General features: G+C 38.8%; 1 protein-coding gene across 1 annotated transcript in view; it reads right to left on the bottom strand.

The window, feature by feature from the left end:
* Window positions 1–17,327, bottom strand: part of DISC1 (DISC1 scaffold protein) — a gene marked incomplete at its 3' end in the record, with an annotated part of 181,905 nt that overhangs the window by 36,061 nt on the left and 128,517 nt on the right. Inside the window, exon 9 of the mRNA XM_080341259.1 lies at window positions 9,265–9,325. Coding sequence (XP_080197385.1) covers window positions 9,265–9,325 — 61 coding nt within the window. The remainder of the gene's footprint in view (window positions 1–9,264; window positions 9,326–17,327) is intronic.

The following is a 17,327-nucleotide window of genomic DNA, read 5'->3' as shown; positions in this document are numbered from 1 at the left end:
ACTGCTTGTGCAATGTGCATTTCATCTATAAACTGGTAAAAATACTAGTTCTGTCAGTGCTGAAAAACACAAGTTACAGGTTGGGAACTCAAAGTTGCATCCTCATGTGAGCCATGAGGCACATCTATCGAAGGCACATGGCACCAGAACACCCTGAAGATGAAAGGCATATTATGCTGCAGAGACATGATTACAAACTCAAATCTGCTGCACTTCTAGAGGAATGATTTCAGTTACCAACCCCTCTGGGCATGAGCTACACTTTCCACATCCAGAAACAAAAAGAACAGCAAATATTCTCCCCTTTCCTCCAGACCCAGTTAATCTAGGCTAATCCGTTTCCATGAAGACATACCATCAAATTCATTGTGAGATTATTTAAATTAACTGAGAACTTACAAGATACTATACTCTATCGGGACACTGCAGATATTTTCAAATATATTGCAAGTGATTGTGGAGACAATAAAAAAAATTAATGACAACCTGCATTGTGGTCATGCAGTCTAAGATATCTCGAAAAATAATCTCCTGCGTTTTAAAGGAGAGAAAGGGCGTCTATGAATCAAGTGCTTTCTTACATTCTTACTATCCAGCCACCCTCATGACAAACAAAGAAGAGACAGACAAAAATAGGTGTGCTACGGAATAAAGTTGGGAATGAAAGAAAGAAGGGAAGAATAAGTTTACAAAGTGGAAATAAGACACGTGGAAGGAAAGCAGAGAAGCCACAATAAACGACAAAACCAGGAGGAGAATCAGAAAGCCCCTTTTGTAAGAATGCTAACTTAAAGACAGGACAATTAAAGAACAATAAACAAGAAAGCACATAAGCATTAAAAGCAGAGGAAAAAAAAAAAAGAGAGTAAAAAAGGATAGTTAAGTTTTTTTTATTTGTTTATTGGATGCACCATTGTGACAATTAAATTTCCAAAACCATGAAAAAAAGAGGATGGATCCCCCAAATAAGACTGGGCCAATACAGCAACCAAAAAAATCACCTGTAATTTATTAACTAGCACACTTAGCTCTTGGCTTTTCATTATTCACAGCTCCTTTTACTAATGAATATTTTTAGTAAGTGAACTTTCCCCTCACTAAAATAGTACTAAAACAAAAGATCAGTGGGATAGTAAAAAAAAAAGCTTGAATACTATTTTCTGAGTGTTGAGTGGAAGCAACTTTGCATATACATGCTGGTTTTGCCATTTTTCCCTCCCCTACAGGAATCTATTTAAAATGGCTACTTTTGTTCACAAGTTCTTATTTTCTCATTACCAGTTGCACAGCTGAAGTGATAATCCTTCATTTCATGATATCATAACCTTTCCACAGCAAAGTGCTATGACATAAGTTGCTGTTTTCAGGCTGGAAAAGAATATCAGGAAAACATGAGCCTTTAAGAGACAATACTCCTGTTTTCCTGACAGTGTCTCTCATGTAGACTGAAGAATAAGGTTAACTGCAACAAAACAAATGTATTGTTCACAACAAAGAGAACTGATTCTCTAAAGTGAAGTCTTTGATCGGCCCCATGTGGGTTTGGTGACACTGTAATGCTTTTTGAACATCACTGAACCCAGACAAGTTTTCTATTGGCGGTAGTGGTTGAAAGCTGTCTGGGAACCCATCTCATGGTAAAACTACACAAAATGTTCAAAAGAGACGGTTGTACTTTAAAGAACAGCAAACCACAGTTGTGGCAGAATGCCTTCAGATGTCACAGAAGTGTGCAAAAATTCCTTCCAGTTTTGTGAATCTGCAAGTTATTTACCATGTTCACTTTCAGTGGCATCAACTTCTAACCATGTTCCCACTTTTCAATATCTAAGATAAACACTCAGGGCCTAGTGCTGCAGCCCTTTGTTGCAAGGACAGGCAACCCAAGTGATCACACTGATATTCAAGGGCACTTTTTCAGGGAGATAAGGATCATTCATAAGCAACAGCTTGAAGTCACAGGCAAATAACACATTTGGGGAAACTATCCCTATAGAATCAATATTATGTTAAAATATATATATATCCCATACAAATGGGAACAGAAGTCATAACCACATGAGAAAGGGGCTTATGCATCCACAAGGACACCCAGCTCTTTTGGTGCATTCTAAGACCACCTTAGACCAGCTTTATCCTTCGGTGTGCTGTGTTATTGAGAGCATTCATACCCAACTCTGCTCCCAAAAACATTTCTGAAAATTAGTATGCTATAAAGGAGACCTGAGACACAAGTTATGTAAACTAACAGGACAAATAATAGGGAAGAGAATAACTGTTTTAAGATGGTTCATTTTCAAGTAAACTGGAATGTGATGTAGTGGCAATTAATCCTGACTTGTTCTATGGCATGGAACTCTCAGGACACTGGAGGTCTTGTCTGAAGGAATGGAGCTCAGTGAAGACTACACATTCAAATGCATGAGAAACAGTGTCTGCCTGAGCAAACCAGAGATTTCAAATGCAGAATGCATGCATGTATGCACCAGTAGCCTGAGCAACCATGTCGTAGCCACAACTGTTCTGAACTAGTCGAGTAACATTTGATTGAAACCCTTAAAAAAAAAAATCACAGATGTGCAAGACCAGGTAAAACACACCTTGGCCTTGACTTCTGCTTTTTCAGTAAATACAAGTTGTCCTAGACACACACAATCCCCTTCACACTTCAGAGAGCAAGGAACCATGCAGATGAGCCCACCTTACATCAGGGTAAGACTCCTCTACATTTCTTGGACCGTGCATCCATGACTTGAATAAAAGCCACCATTAACAAGAAAACAAACACCGTTGAACAGAAAATGAATCAAGACAAACAGTGAAAGAGAGTCAATTAAAGAGGAAAGGTTTTGCATGCATTTGCAGAGTTACCAGGTGCTGTATCATTCAACAATGGCAAAGCATAGCCATTGCAACAATTACATCTCACTAGCAGGCATATTTATTCATTTCTCCATTCTTGCAGAATAACACAGAAAATAGCTCAATAAAACACCTTTGTGTAATCATCACCAGTTATTCTTGAACAGTATTATTTCCCCAAAATAATTTCATGATTCCTATCTGGGAATTAGAAAAAACAACTAAAAAGCCCCAGTTTTGTGATGAATGGAAGTCACAGCATAATCTTTTGGGGCCTGGAGAACAGCACAATCACATTAAATTCCCTCAGCTCAAGAAATGTCATCTTTACATCAGCTGGTACAAAAAAATTGTTTCCAGCCTGAGGCAGTTATGATAAGGGATTTAGAAGCCATCACCATGTGGGCCATGAGATATAAAGGAATGCATCACTGCATATAAAGTGTCTGATGCTCACAATTTCAGAGCTAACGTTCTCACAGCTGTGTATGACTTAGACCAGCTGGGAAGAAGAAAGGGACTAAATGAGTCACTAGAAGGATCTAGTATTTTGTCTAACCTGCATTTAACACTCCTGCAGCAGAACTGTTGGTAAGCAAAAGAAGATCAGATCATTATGCAGCAAGGGACAGGGCTGCGTGGTCTCTTGGAACTGTAATAGAAAACACATAGTCTTGGGGGAAGGTAGGCAAAAATGGCATTTCAGTCCTATCTATGCACTTCTAACATATTAGCAGCAGCTGAAATGTGCAACTTTGGAGGTTCACGGGTTACACAAAGTTACCGCAGGCCACCTGGCACTCCCAAGCACGCCTGTGCTGCTGCGCATACCAGAGGGGAAAGCTTTTGGAAAGCCTTGCTCAGCATCCTGAGCACAGCAGTTCTCCTCTAGCAGACATCAGGCTTTCTACACAACGACATCAAGGACACTCACAGCCCAAGATGAAGTTTTACCCTTACACAGGGTAAGAGTCTGTAGATAACCACAGAGGGGCTTTGTCATTAAAATGTTCGCTATTTGCAAGGTTGTACCTGTAGGTTTGGATACCACGGGCTGCTCTTCAACAGTACAGTGTCAGACTTCAAACAGGGCTCTGAGTGGGTGCAGGAAGCTAAAAAGCTCGAACAGGGACCTCCTCTCACTGCAAAAAATCATTACAGTCTCAAGAAATGTTTAAATGCCTAATTGTTTAATTAGTGATGCAAGCAGCTCCTTCTGTGGCTTCTGCTGCCTCAGGGTTAAATTCTCCATGACAGGTCTGGATCTTACATTCTGCATGTGTGCAGAAGGATGAATGATGGTCCCAAGATCTTTGGTTTCTCCTGACATTTTATTTGCTCTCTGCGTCCTTTCCTCTCAAGACGTATTTTCACTTGTGAGACACTCCTTCATTGTATATCGTACCTATCACTAATTGCTCCAGCTATGGTTCAGGCATCACTTTCATGTTAACACGCAGTGCCGATCAGGAAGTATTTGGTATGCCAAAAACCCCAGTTCTTAGGGCAAGTGTCAAATCATTTACAGTATACAAGAAAGAAATCTTCAGATGACACTCTCTTTTAACAATTCCATCACATTTACTCCATCTGCTTAAGAATGCAAACTTTCACAGATGATCAGTTTCTAATAAGTTTCACAAGGGCAATGTATTCCAAATATGTTTCTGTGGATATCTACCAGATGGACACTTGATAATAAAAAATAAAAGCATTGTTATTTCATCCTAAATCTCATGAAGCTGATTTGCACCATTAATTTAATCTTAGTTTGCTTTAGTATGAAGAAACTTAAAAAAAGGAAACATACAGGAATAAAAGTATTTTTAAAGAATAATTTAAATCTTTTTTTTAAATAAAATGGCTTATTTCCCTCTAATACTGCAAGAATAGAATAGTAATGTCTCCAAACGTAAGACTGATCTGAAAGAACCAAAACGTTTTGCTGCATATTTCAGCAATGGAACCAAATTCCTGGTTTTGCACAACGCTTTGTAAGATAACTGTATTTACTTCGGAACATTTACTAGTTTCTGCAAGGGCAATGGTCTGAAAGATAATTTTTTCTTTTAATTTTACCTTGTTCCACACATTTGTTTTCATTTCTCCAGCTATCAAATACAGTTCTCACATAGATCAATCTTTCTATGCACATGCATTCTCACAAAACTCTCTGCAATGGAAGGGAAATAGACTGAAGCCAGGACAGAGATTTGATGAGATACAGGGCGCATGTAAAATGTGTCAGACACACAATTGCTCACATCACATGACCTTCACTGAGATATGTGAGAGCTAGCAAATAACTCAGATGATGATGACTTTTCATGCAGAAATTGATATGAAAGCTTTCTTACCCATTTAAAAGGCAGGTGATTTTTTCACATCTTCAAAAACAAGCGAATTTTTACAAACCCCAAGTCTAGACTTGGATTCCCACATCTAAGGGCCTAAATAGATGTAACTTGGTACTCTCTCTCCACCTCCATTGATTTCAAAGGTGTTTATTGGTATCCCACACATTGTGTAAAATGTGGTCAATTTTATTTAAGTACTGATTTAGGAGCAGAACTCGGTGGTTCTTGAAAGAGCTGGATCATTGAAGCCCACTTTAGTCATGGTAATGATATAAAGCCCCAAGAGAACCTTCCCTTGGAGCCAAAAGCAGTGAGATGAAGAAATGCACTTGCTGTGGAAGAACAAGGGTCTCACCAGGGGATGCTCATCTGACTTTTAGTGAGCTAGATCAGACAGCTATAGTAAACTTCTCCCGTACAATCCCTACTAAATGGCTCAAGTGATGAACTGAAGTTATTTAAGCAAAACTTCTTGCACTTCAGATATTCATAGACACAGATGTGTTCACTGAACACAGTTTCATTATCCTAACTCTGACCCCTTTGCACATCTGTTTACTAACAAATGGCAAGGTCTACCATGGAAGAGATGGCAATGGTATTTATACCCTCAAAAGAGCAGTTGGTGAACTAAACTGCAAATTCTAGGACTGGTTTGATACATATTAGTGACTGGAAAAGAGACAGCCTGCAGGATTATTAAACATGCTATTTATTCTTTTCTTGAAGGATACTGTTCTCAACAGCTGTCAATCCACTACTCAGAATACAGGCTATATTTTAAAACAATAAAACAATGATGAGTAATCTGTAAACTTAATGGGTGGTTAGCCTACTTCGGGGTGAAATTCTTAGAAAGTGAACATATTTCCTTTTTTGTCAACACATATTTTCCCCTTTTATTCTGTAGATGCCAGGCTATTAAAAAGAGTACTGTTCTTAAACTAAGAGATTAACATTCTATTAAGCTACTTGAGAACAGAAGCATTTTGTAGGCTCCAGTCAAAAGTACTGCAGTTGTTTGGGTTTGGGGTTTTGTTTTTGTTTGTTTGTTCATTGTCGTTCTTGTTTCTAAATCACAAGAGGAATATATTCCAAACTTCAGATAAACAAAAGATAAAAGGGGGGGGGGGAAACATTTTAATTTATAAAATTGATACTTTTTTAACTTTAATCTTCATTAAATCTGTTTTGGTCTGAGTTTTCTTCATTAATTCTCTCCTATCAGAAAAGTGGTCAAAAACTATATTTCTGACAGTTCTACATAATTTTGAAGCTATATCTTAAATCAAAGGGTTTTCAATCCAGGATGTTTCCATTTGAAACATTACGTAGCAAAATGATGTGTTTCATCTGTAGAAAAACTTTAGAAGCTTATTTGAATTCACACTGTACAGACATGATCCTCTAGTGGTGTCAAAGGCATCCAAAAAAGAGCACTTACGTGCCAGATGCAAATTCTACCTCTGTCTACAATGCAAACTTGAAACTTACTCTTTAAGCTTTGCTTAGAGAGTCTTTCTGTAGGTTACAATATACATAAAGGAGCAATCTGAGCATCCATATGAAGACCCCCCGCAAAAAAAGAGAGTGTTTCAAGCTACTTGTCTAAGGCGAGAGGAGGCCTCTTGTGCTCTTGCTTACTTTTTTTAATTACTCCAGCTGTAAAGCAGGAATAGTGAATTAATTAAAGTCCAAAGAATCTTTAAACAAACAAGTATCTATAACCACTTTATTAGCATAAATATAAAAAGATCATAAAAATGTAGTATTTTAGAGAAGTATTTCTGGTAAAAACATTACAGATTTTCTCTTCCCACAATATTAAAAGAAATTCTTAGCCCTTAATTACTTGGGATAAGCTATTTTTAGAATAATACCATTTGTACATATTGGAAAACTGTCACTGGTTCAGGACTGAATCTTCGCCATCTGGAGGCTTGGCCAGCACTGTGGTGGGTTTTTTGTGGAGTTCTTTGTTGGGTTTATTTAGTGAGTTTTAGGGAGTTTTGTTGTTGTTGGGTTTTTGTTGTTGTTGTTTTTAATTCTTAAGGGCTGGAAGGGAAATTTTAGAAGCTTGGGAGCACTGCCACAATCTGTTAGAGACAGAGAAGCTGATGGCAAGCTCTGAAGTACAAGTTAGAAGCATCAGTACAGCTGCAATGATGTACTTGGACTTCATACATTTGTGTCCTCAGCAAAAGCTGGGAAGAACCCTTGTCTCAACACTGAAACTTTGAAGCCTGTAGCCTGGTTGCAATAGAAAACCTAGACCAAAATAGGTACAGGTCTGTGCGGTACTGAGAAAGGCAACCCTTGCATACAAAAGCAACAAATTAGAATACAATATTCGACAACTCTTAAATCGGCTAAGGGGAGCTTGAAATGGTCAACTACTTGTTCATTAAAAAATGCTTCCAAAATATAAAGCAGTGCCAAAAAGAGGGTTTAACTTTTAATTATTCCTCTGAAATGCTACTCCCCAAAGAAACATGATGAATACCAGCAGTTCAGCATGGAAATTTCTCCCACAAATGGAATGAAGAGGGGAAAAAAGCATGCTACAAGTTCATTAACAACACCTATCAAGACACATCAAAATGTGGTGCAATTAAAAAAAACAATGCAGAAAAGTTCAGGTAGAAACCCAAAAATTATATATAAAGACATAAAGTAAATCAAACCACAACTGCAAATTCTATCTGATAAATTCTCAGAGGGAGGAAAAAATTTCTATTCAGATTCTCTAAGTATTTAATAGTTAAAGAGAAATTTAGTCATTTCTGGAAATCTGATATGTTAGTTAAATCCATATAGCCCAGCAGCACCAATACATGTTGTTATATCTTATATTTTATTTTTTTAACAAAGAGTATGGTTTACAAAAAGACAACGCAGAGCAAGTTCCTAAGACTTGTCTTACACTTATGGATTGGAGTATGTTATTAAGAGAGGGATTAGGCAGGACACAGAAACAGAGCCTATTCTTTCGAGGTCTGTTTGCATCACTTCTCATTCAGCTCTGAACTACTTCTAAATTAAAAGTTATGCAAAATAAACATGTCTATATTCAAAAGTATGAGCAAAACTAAAAGATCTAGTACCCTCTCTTTACCAATACAACAAAAAAATAATAAGGGCAACAAGTTTCTTAATTATACCTGCTTCATGATAGAAATGGAAGTGATGCTAACTTGGTGGGTTGCATTTTATTAAGACACAAACTCCAATTACTGTCTATGAAAGCTTTCTTCCATATAAATATACTTGTCCAAGGCAAAGTCCCACTACCATAGAAGATTCTATTACAACAGCACTGCAACACTTGCTAACCAAGTCTCAAAGAGCAGCCTAAATTTTGAGGGGTGATCTTCACACAAAAAACGCTACAAGTGCTAGCTTTTTTTTCTGGAAAAAAAAAAAAAGGAGGGGGGGGGGGCGCATAAAAATAAGTATATTCTTCATTCAGTTCTTAAAATATCTCCATTGTTGTCTTCGTTTCTATTTGCTTTCCACAATTCCCCGAAGTGGCGTTCTTTCAAAACTGTTATATAAAGAGTCATTACATGTTAAAGATACCCAGAATTCTGGTAAGGGATCCCTTGGCTCTGCTCAGAGTTAGGTTTTGCATAGGAACAGATGGGCGATTTTTCAACCAGCTTTCACATCCCCGATACTTCAGGGCTTCTGGGTGTTCAAGAGCTCACACCATGGATTCCCACACCTGCAGCTGGAGTGATGCACACCAGCTGCACACACCATCCCTGTGCTCTGGCCACAACAAAGCTGCTCCACAGCCCTCTGACACATGACAGAACACGGCAATTCCTTCTCTTACCAGCATCCGTGGGCAGGCTGGTGGCAAAGCTGCCACAGCCATGAACAGAGATCTCAACAATCACACTTACAGGATTTCCAAATTGGAATTGGTTTTATTATTATTTTAATGCAGGTTCCAAAGCATTCCCTAGCACTTGAATGCATGTCAGTGCTGCATTAAAAAGCATTTTTAAGCTTTCAAAGGTTACCGTGGCATCATCCTTACCTATGTAGTTTATCCTCCAGCAACTCCATGTACTTTTCAGCATTTTCTTTTATGCTGGTTACTGCAAAATAAAAGTCAAAGTTAGGTAGTGGTATAACTTTACAGTTTTCTTGGTTTATTGGTTTGGGGCTTTTTTCTTTTTTTTTGTGTGGGTGTTTTAGTTTTGGTTTTTGGGGTTTTTTTAACCAACTTATCTCTTACCCACAAATTTTACATATATCAGTTAAAATGAGAATTCCATTAATCTTTTCCACAATCAAATTACAGTGTGGGTGTCTTCTCTCTTTTTTTTTCTTGAAAGTGTATTGCATCTGTATTACATTAATATATCTTGGTCATGGCAGAAAAATGGTGAGGCTAACAAAGCCAGAGTTTGTAGAAGTTTCCTCTTGACAAAAACAAACAAATAAACAAACAAAACCAAAACAAAACAAAACCCACCAAACAAACAAAACTGCAGACACCTAAAAAACCCACACACACAAAAAAAGAAGAAAAACCTACACAGCTAGGTCCTCCCCTTTACCTTCAGGAGAAGCACACAAGTAAGTCTAATTCATCAGTCCTTTAAAATGTTATGAATCTCATATCAAACTTCTGATAGAACTGAAACACTACAGAATTGAAAGTATTGCCACTCAATCTTGTTATGAGATTTGGGTTGGTTTTTTGTGGTTTGGTATTTTAGAGATTTCTGTTTGGACCTCGATACTGCCTGTATATGAGTCCCTACCACTTCTTCACTCAGAAGAAACTCTGATAAACTACTTACCATAATACACAATAATAAACCAAACAAACCCATTCTTTTGGATGGCCCTTGGTTCTCCATCATGGGTGTGAATGGGGGAAAAGGTAAATCCCCTCCAGGAAAACAGAGGTTTTTAGAGAATAATAATTTTCATATTATGATTATTTTTTTTTGCCTCCCTAACATCTGCTTGCCAACTCCACGTCTAGTAGGACTGTTAATCAGTCCTTTAAACTCTTAACTCGTTGTATACCAATTAAATATACATTTTATATGGAGATGCATTCTACAGAGCAGTACTGGTTTTATGGGCAAAACTCGCTACATGGATAAAGCACTCTCTGAGTTTACCTATTCATCTCCCCCTATCTTCCCTACAATACAACAGCTCCAAGCACAGCTTACAAATATCTAGTTCTTCATGTATTTCTTTTGTCTTTTAGTTTTTGTCTTTTTTTTTCCTTCACAAAGTAGAACATCACACACAAAAGCCTAATCTGAAAACTCAGTGATAAGCAAATCAGCTGTGCTATGGTTGTGTTCACACACACATACACACAGGAGTTCATTAACTGAAGCCACTCAGGTAATGCCATTAGCAGCAAGCACCAGGGCCAATGCAACATAGACTGCCTGCAGAAGGTGGTGGTCACCTGGTCACACAGCAGCCACACATCACTGAAGTGGTCTGCATCCCAATAGCAAATAAAGGACATATTTTGCAAAGCTGAATCACTTTTTGGGTTTTTTGGTTGTTGTTGTTGATTTTATGAGAGAGCAAAAAAAAAACCCAAACAAACCAACCCACCACCACAATCCTAGTACTGCAGAAAGCACCACAATTTTGTCCATAACATCTTTGATCCACATTCACCATCAGACCAGGTTCTGCAATGCAACATCTTGAGCCAGCAGGATGCTGGAAGACTATATTGGACATAGACAACTGCATTTATTTATACATTCCCAGAACCATCTCACCACTAGAAGAGTGCTGGTGAATGTTATGCAAAAGGTTGTACAAGGACTTTTGCAATGGCACTGGAGACTGGAGAAGTTTCTTTAGCTTGTAGCAGTTTTATAAAAACTACTGGGCTTAGCAGAAGTTCCCAGTTTTTCACCTTGCTTTTATTCCTACGCTTCATGCCAAACTGTGGAGAGCCTGCAAGACTGCAAGTCTTCCTTTAATGACACACTACAGTTTTATATAAACTACCCACTTTTTGCAAACTCCCTGCCCGTCAGTCCCTAATGTGCTGCAGGCTTTGATAGTGGATAGTTAAAGGTGGATGGCTGCTGTACTTCCCCTTCTCCTGCCATTGTCATAATGTCCCTCAACATAAGCTGTTACAACTCAGGGGCTTATTCTTTCAGATAATAAAGTCAGCAGATATTAATTTCTGGAGAGGGATAACAAGAGGTGGAGAATCTGTTTCACACTCACTTTGTTTCTAACCGATATAGTGACTTCTTATGTTACATGAAAGATAAACCTTTCTTTCAATTTCTCCTGCTGGGCTTGTCGCTTTTTAATTAGGTATGATCTGATCGAATAATTCGCACTTTCACAGTTCTGTCCTGCCCCTACATGCAATTCTACAATGCCCTTGAAGCACACAGCTTAATATATCAGCATTATTCAATGACAAAAAGTAATGGACAAGAATATACCACTAGTCAAAAGTAGGTCAGTAGAAAGCTAACACTCATTTGGAAATCACCTCACATCACTAAACTCTACTCTCTCCTGTCAAATGTTTTAACTACATTAAAAGACATGCAAACTTTGCTGCTTAAAGAGAAGGTACCCAGTCTAGCTTTGTCTCCCTGCCACCTTCTGCATTTAATTGGAAGAGCTCTGACATGAAGATTTTGCTGGAAGGAAAATACTGCTTAAAAATTTGATAGAGGTTACTTTCCTCATAACAAACTGCAAGGAGCACTGCAAGAAATACACAAATGCTTTCAGCCTTTTAGATTATCCATTTGAAATAGAAGGCAAGCAACAAATTAGCTGATTTTTTTGTTCTAATTTAATGAATCTATTCACCCTCACTTCAAAGCAAAAATCTCAAACAGGAAGCTTTGCAGGCCTTCAATCTTGCTAAGAAAGTACTAAACGACAGATTAAAAAAAAAAATTATGAGATTCTTTTCTACATAAACATGCCAATTTTTTTTTTACATTTAAGTAAATGGGATTGCTTTTTTCATCACTTCTTTGGTGCTTTACATGCTTAGGTCATATTGTCCTTGAGGGGAGCTATTAAAATTAAAAAGTATAAATACTCATGGAAGATCAGACACGAGGGTATTTGCTAAGATTAAAAATAGACTTTTCTGGTGAAGTCTTAATTGAAGAAAAGTGATTCAGCATTTCTTTCTCTTATTTTATCATATATTTTTCTTCCTGCTTCCAGCAGCAAAGTCTGGTCTTGGAATCAGTCCTGGTCAGAAAGAGCTGAAGGGCAGAAGTGAAGGTGCTCTGGTGGCCTAGTTGTTACAGAATGTAGGTCTGCCATTTTAGAAGCTGCATAAATCTCTTCCAATAATTAATGTATACAGAGTTCTTTCTAAACAACATCCCTTGTTTCTCATCTGAAAGCAGTCCCACTGGAGTGATGCTATTTCTCTTACTTACAAACATTATTTGAGCCAGCACATAAAGGTGTATCATCATTTTTATCCTTCAGTCTTGGCCCTCACAAATTGAAATTACAAAGACCTATGGACCGTGACATATGCTTTGCATTCTATCATCAATATTTTGAAAATCTTTCTAAAACTGAATATCTGACTGGAGAAACCTTGAACCCAGTGTCCATATGGAAGCTCCAGATGTGGATGCTTGGCACCTCAGAAGAACAAAAATTGAATTAGGTGCCTAAAAATATAGGCAGTCAGTATCACTGAAGTTTGTAAATGCCAGCCTACAGCTTTGTGGTTTGCTACAGACTAGTGATTCACATCTTGAGTCCCAGAGATACAAAGCCCAAAGTTATTTTTTTGCCTTTCATTCTAAAAGGCATTATTTCTTTTTTAACTCTTCCACCCTGCTTCTCTCCAGTCCCCCCTGTCAGTCAGTCCCTGAAGCCTACACAACCAGCCTCTCTGATCCACAAGCATTACACTCCTTCTCAAACACTTTATTAGTCAGGTAGAGGAAAATTCCCGCTGCCTTCAATGAAAATTTTGCCTGACTTAAAGATCTGGGATGAGATTTGGCTCTTAAGAAAAGGTTGATAGAATAGTGACAGGGCAAGCAACCTATTTTATTTTAATGTACAAATTATTATTAATGCTAAGAGAGAAGTGAAAGCAGAACATGCTTATTTGAAATTATCTGATCTTTTCTGTCATGGAAGATGTGCTGCATTAATGTGTGACATTGTCTGAAAAACTATGGAAAGGCTTCAGACTTCAGAGATGACGTCTCAGCTACTCAACTACATGTCAAGATGATTTATCAAGCCCCAGTAACAAGATTTTGGCTTACAAAATGGCAAGGATTTTTGCATCTTGCAGACAGTGGGGAAAAAACCCAAAGAAGTAGCTCTGCGTAAAGAACAACAGCCTCTCTACAGTGCATTATTCCCAGGGAACTCAAGTAAAAAGAACAGAAAAGGCCAGGATTAAAGTGAGGCAAATAGGTGGCTCAATAAAGATGTGCAAATACTCCAAAAAAGCAAACATTAGGGGTCAAGTCAATCAACCAAATTCTGGTTTACTGACTGTCTTCCAGTAATGAAGTAAATACCAAGATACATAGTCACTATCTGTGTCTTCCAGCAGTTGTGGTTTGTTCTAAGGAATGTGCTAATCCTCAAAATATCATTACAGAACTGCACAAAATTTAAAAAAAAAAAAAGACATGAGAGAGGAGGTGGCCAAAATTTAGGAAGAGACTACACGGATTGGCTATTCTGTGAATAGGAAGACTACACAAAGAAAATTGGTACCGAACATAATGAAATTAAAGACCTACATTTAAAGACAAAATCCACTCTAACTCAATGGAGTTGGAGATACTATCTGCCAAATAGGAGATGATTCCGTAACACAAACGTAAGGTTTTTTTCCTCCTGCTGAAAACATCTGAGTCTGGAGAATAGAATACAGTCCTGCCACAGCAAAGCAAAGCTGTGCTTGGTGGTGACATGCCACCAGCAGGGAGCTCAAGCAAAGCATTTCTGCTGGGACTGCGCTGTGTGAATGCACCAGGGCTGCACTGTGCAGGGCTGCCAGACAAGCCTCGGTCCCTCTGCACGGAGGAGAGTATGTGGCAACCACTGGATAATCAGGTAATGTCGATCTTATCCTAATCTCATCCCATAAGAGGACGGGGGCTCTCAGAGGAATGCACCATGTTGCATCTTGTCTGTATGAATATTTCCACCACTGGCTTCTGTTGCCTCTCCAGCACTAGACAGTCAACTGCTCTGATACCATAAGGCAACTTTTCTGATATACAGAAAGAAAGAATTGAAGGATCTAGCTTGAGCACCACTGTCTTAAAATATTTTGCTCACTCTTACATTTAAAACCTGAAAGCATGGTGCCAGCTTCCACTTCATACCTTCAACCTAGGTAAAAATATGAGAATAAAAATATACAAAAAGTAATGAAGAAAAACAAAACTGGCAGAACACAAGACAGCATAGTGTTTTCCCACTTTTGCTGCACTGAAACAGGAAAAGAGGAAAAGTATAGAGTGAACAATTAATCTTCCTCAGGAAGTTCCCTTTGCGGCTGTTGACGCAGAAGGTCCACTGTTAACTTTCTCTCAAACTCGTGGGTACATCCTGAACAGGAAGAAGAGTACAGTTGAGCCTCCAGACATGCTGGGAGTGGGTGGCCACTGGAGGACCCAAGACAACCAGCTTGCTTTCTTTAGGAAACCCCAGAAAGGCCAAGTACCAGCTCATTTGGAGAGACGGCACAGTTCAACACATAGCAGAAGCAGGCAATGAACATGCTCCATCTGCTTGTCTCTCTGCCTCAACATATTTACAGCTGGCTTAATTTGCAGGCTTCGGTGCAAAAATGAACCTGCAATGAGTCAAGTGGGACCCTGCCTTTGATGTAAAAAATTAGAAGCTAAACATATAAAGTATACGGAAATTACTGATTTCAACAGAGAGGCCACGTCCTGCCCTTGGGTTAGATGTCAGGCCAGATATAAGGCATAGAAAATCTCAGTGTGAACAGAAGTTTGACACAGAAATAAAAACCAGAAAACTAGATCTTAAAAAAGAGAAATGACAGGAGGTGCCAGCAGCTCTAACAACTTACAATTCTGTCTCTCTGGGCATGGCATAAAAGGTTTGCAGAGCAGAACAGGAGGGTGGGGGGAACCACCCTGCATAAAACAGCACATTTGAAAACAGACATTCCCAGAATTTACCTCCTAAACCTTCTTCATTGTATGTGATACCTTTCATCCAAAGAGACAGGTGACCCTTCAAGATCTGTGATGACAAAAATGCCTATATTAAAGGGAATTATGCCACCCTGACAGGGTTTCTAAGCTTCTTTCAGATTTCTTTAAAATCTGGTGTGCCAGACACACAGCTGCATGAAGGAGACAGCAGGGGGAAGGAGGCAAATTGCTTTATAAGTACTTTCAGTAAATAATCTACCTTTAATAAAAAAACATCAGCTGAAATGTTATGAATTGTTTTATTATGCAATATCAAAGCAAGCACATCGCTTCTGAATTAAAGGGGCTAGAGGCGAAATGTTGTCCCAAAAGTGACCAAAACACTTAAGTTAGATGACAACAGATGTGCCTCAACACTTTAAAGAGCTGTATAAAGTGTAGGAAGGGTTATAAAGTGATCAGTTCAAGACCACCCATGTGTCCAGCCATGGGTCTAGAGCAGGCTCCAGGCTTTCCAACTTAACCTTCTCTCCTGCTCATACCACCTCTGCAGTAACCACAGGCCAGGTGCAGACCCCCTACCACAGGTTTGGTTACTTTTCCACAAATTACTCAAAAGCTACAAATGCTGTGTTTGGGGATCACCAAAAGGAGCTTTAAATTGGCTGCAGATTTGGAGAAAACCATTACTGCCTCTTCACTGTGCTTGGGACCAGATGGTGATGCTCTCAGTGCTGGGGTAGCTGCACTCAACCCCAAACCCAAACTATCCCTCTGCTTTGCACTACTGACAAAGAAGCCAGCTTCTCCCAGAAAGGTTTTCTCCATTACAGACACGTTTCACTTTATTTTAAATTAGTTGAGACATGAAACCATGTGCATTTTTTAACTCCAGCATGACTGCACAGCACCACTTCTGGAACGATGCTGAAGTTTCAACTGAACTATTCTATTCTATTTGCACTGAGAACATCCGCAGGGGCAGAAAGCTCCTGAATTCTCCTATGGACAATGTGAGGATTGAGTTTTACTCTTCCATCCCATCACACAGATAGGACCCTCCTAACTGTTTTGCTAGCTTCTCTACAGCTGCCCAAGTGAGTGTTTACCTCGAACAATCATTTATCAATGCACCTTAGTGCTGAAAGTATCATACCCTCTCCAAAAAACATGAGGAAAGTTTCCCTTCCCTTTCCATTCCTATTTCCCTTCCATTCTCCACTCAGCAATTTGGGAGAAATGAAGGGAAAGGCAGAGGGGGAGAGAGAGCAATCTCCTTATATTTTCTTCACATTTTCTCTTACCTGGTTTCCCTCTCTGCCTGTTTGCAACCTATTACTTCAATCCTCTGCTGACCAGCTGTTCATCTAGACTGCCCCAATTCTTCTTTCTCATTTCTACTCACAAAGCAAAGCCTGAACATCAAGGGGAGCCATGTGTCCAGCTCACCCTCTGTGGATTGTCAGCAGTCACAAGAGATCATCTGGAATCCATTACGCAAACTAACATGGCAACCAGACACGATATGTGCATAGGCACCAAGAGAGTTCAAACTTGTGACTTGAATTGCCACAACTTTTTCCTGAAAGTAAGATTTATTTTAACACCAGTTAGATAAAACAAAAAGGCCCAGAATGAGCCATTTATGCAGCTATCCAAGACAAACAACAGAGAACAATTAGGCTTTATGCAGGGGCTAAGCTCCATGACAATAACTGACACCACCTAATGACTAGATTATGAAAAGCAGGAACTGTTCAAACCTTCTTTTTTTTTTTTTTTGGTCTCAGGAGACAAACTATAAGACAAGTGAAATCATCATTGAGTTTTTGGCTTATGGCTAATAGGGACGATACATAGACCATTGGACGTATGTCACAACCGGTCAACATCAAGGCTTCTAAAATATACAGTAGTTGGTTTAAGATCTCCC

Source organism: Nesoenas mayeri, assembly GCF_963082525.1.
Source record: "Nesoenas mayeri genome assembly, chromosome: 3".
Lineage (NCBI taxonomy): Eukaryota > Metazoa > Chordata > Aves > Columbiformes > Columbidae > Nesoenas > Nesoenas mayeri.
This window is presented reverse-complemented; position numbering and strand designations above follow the sequence as displayed.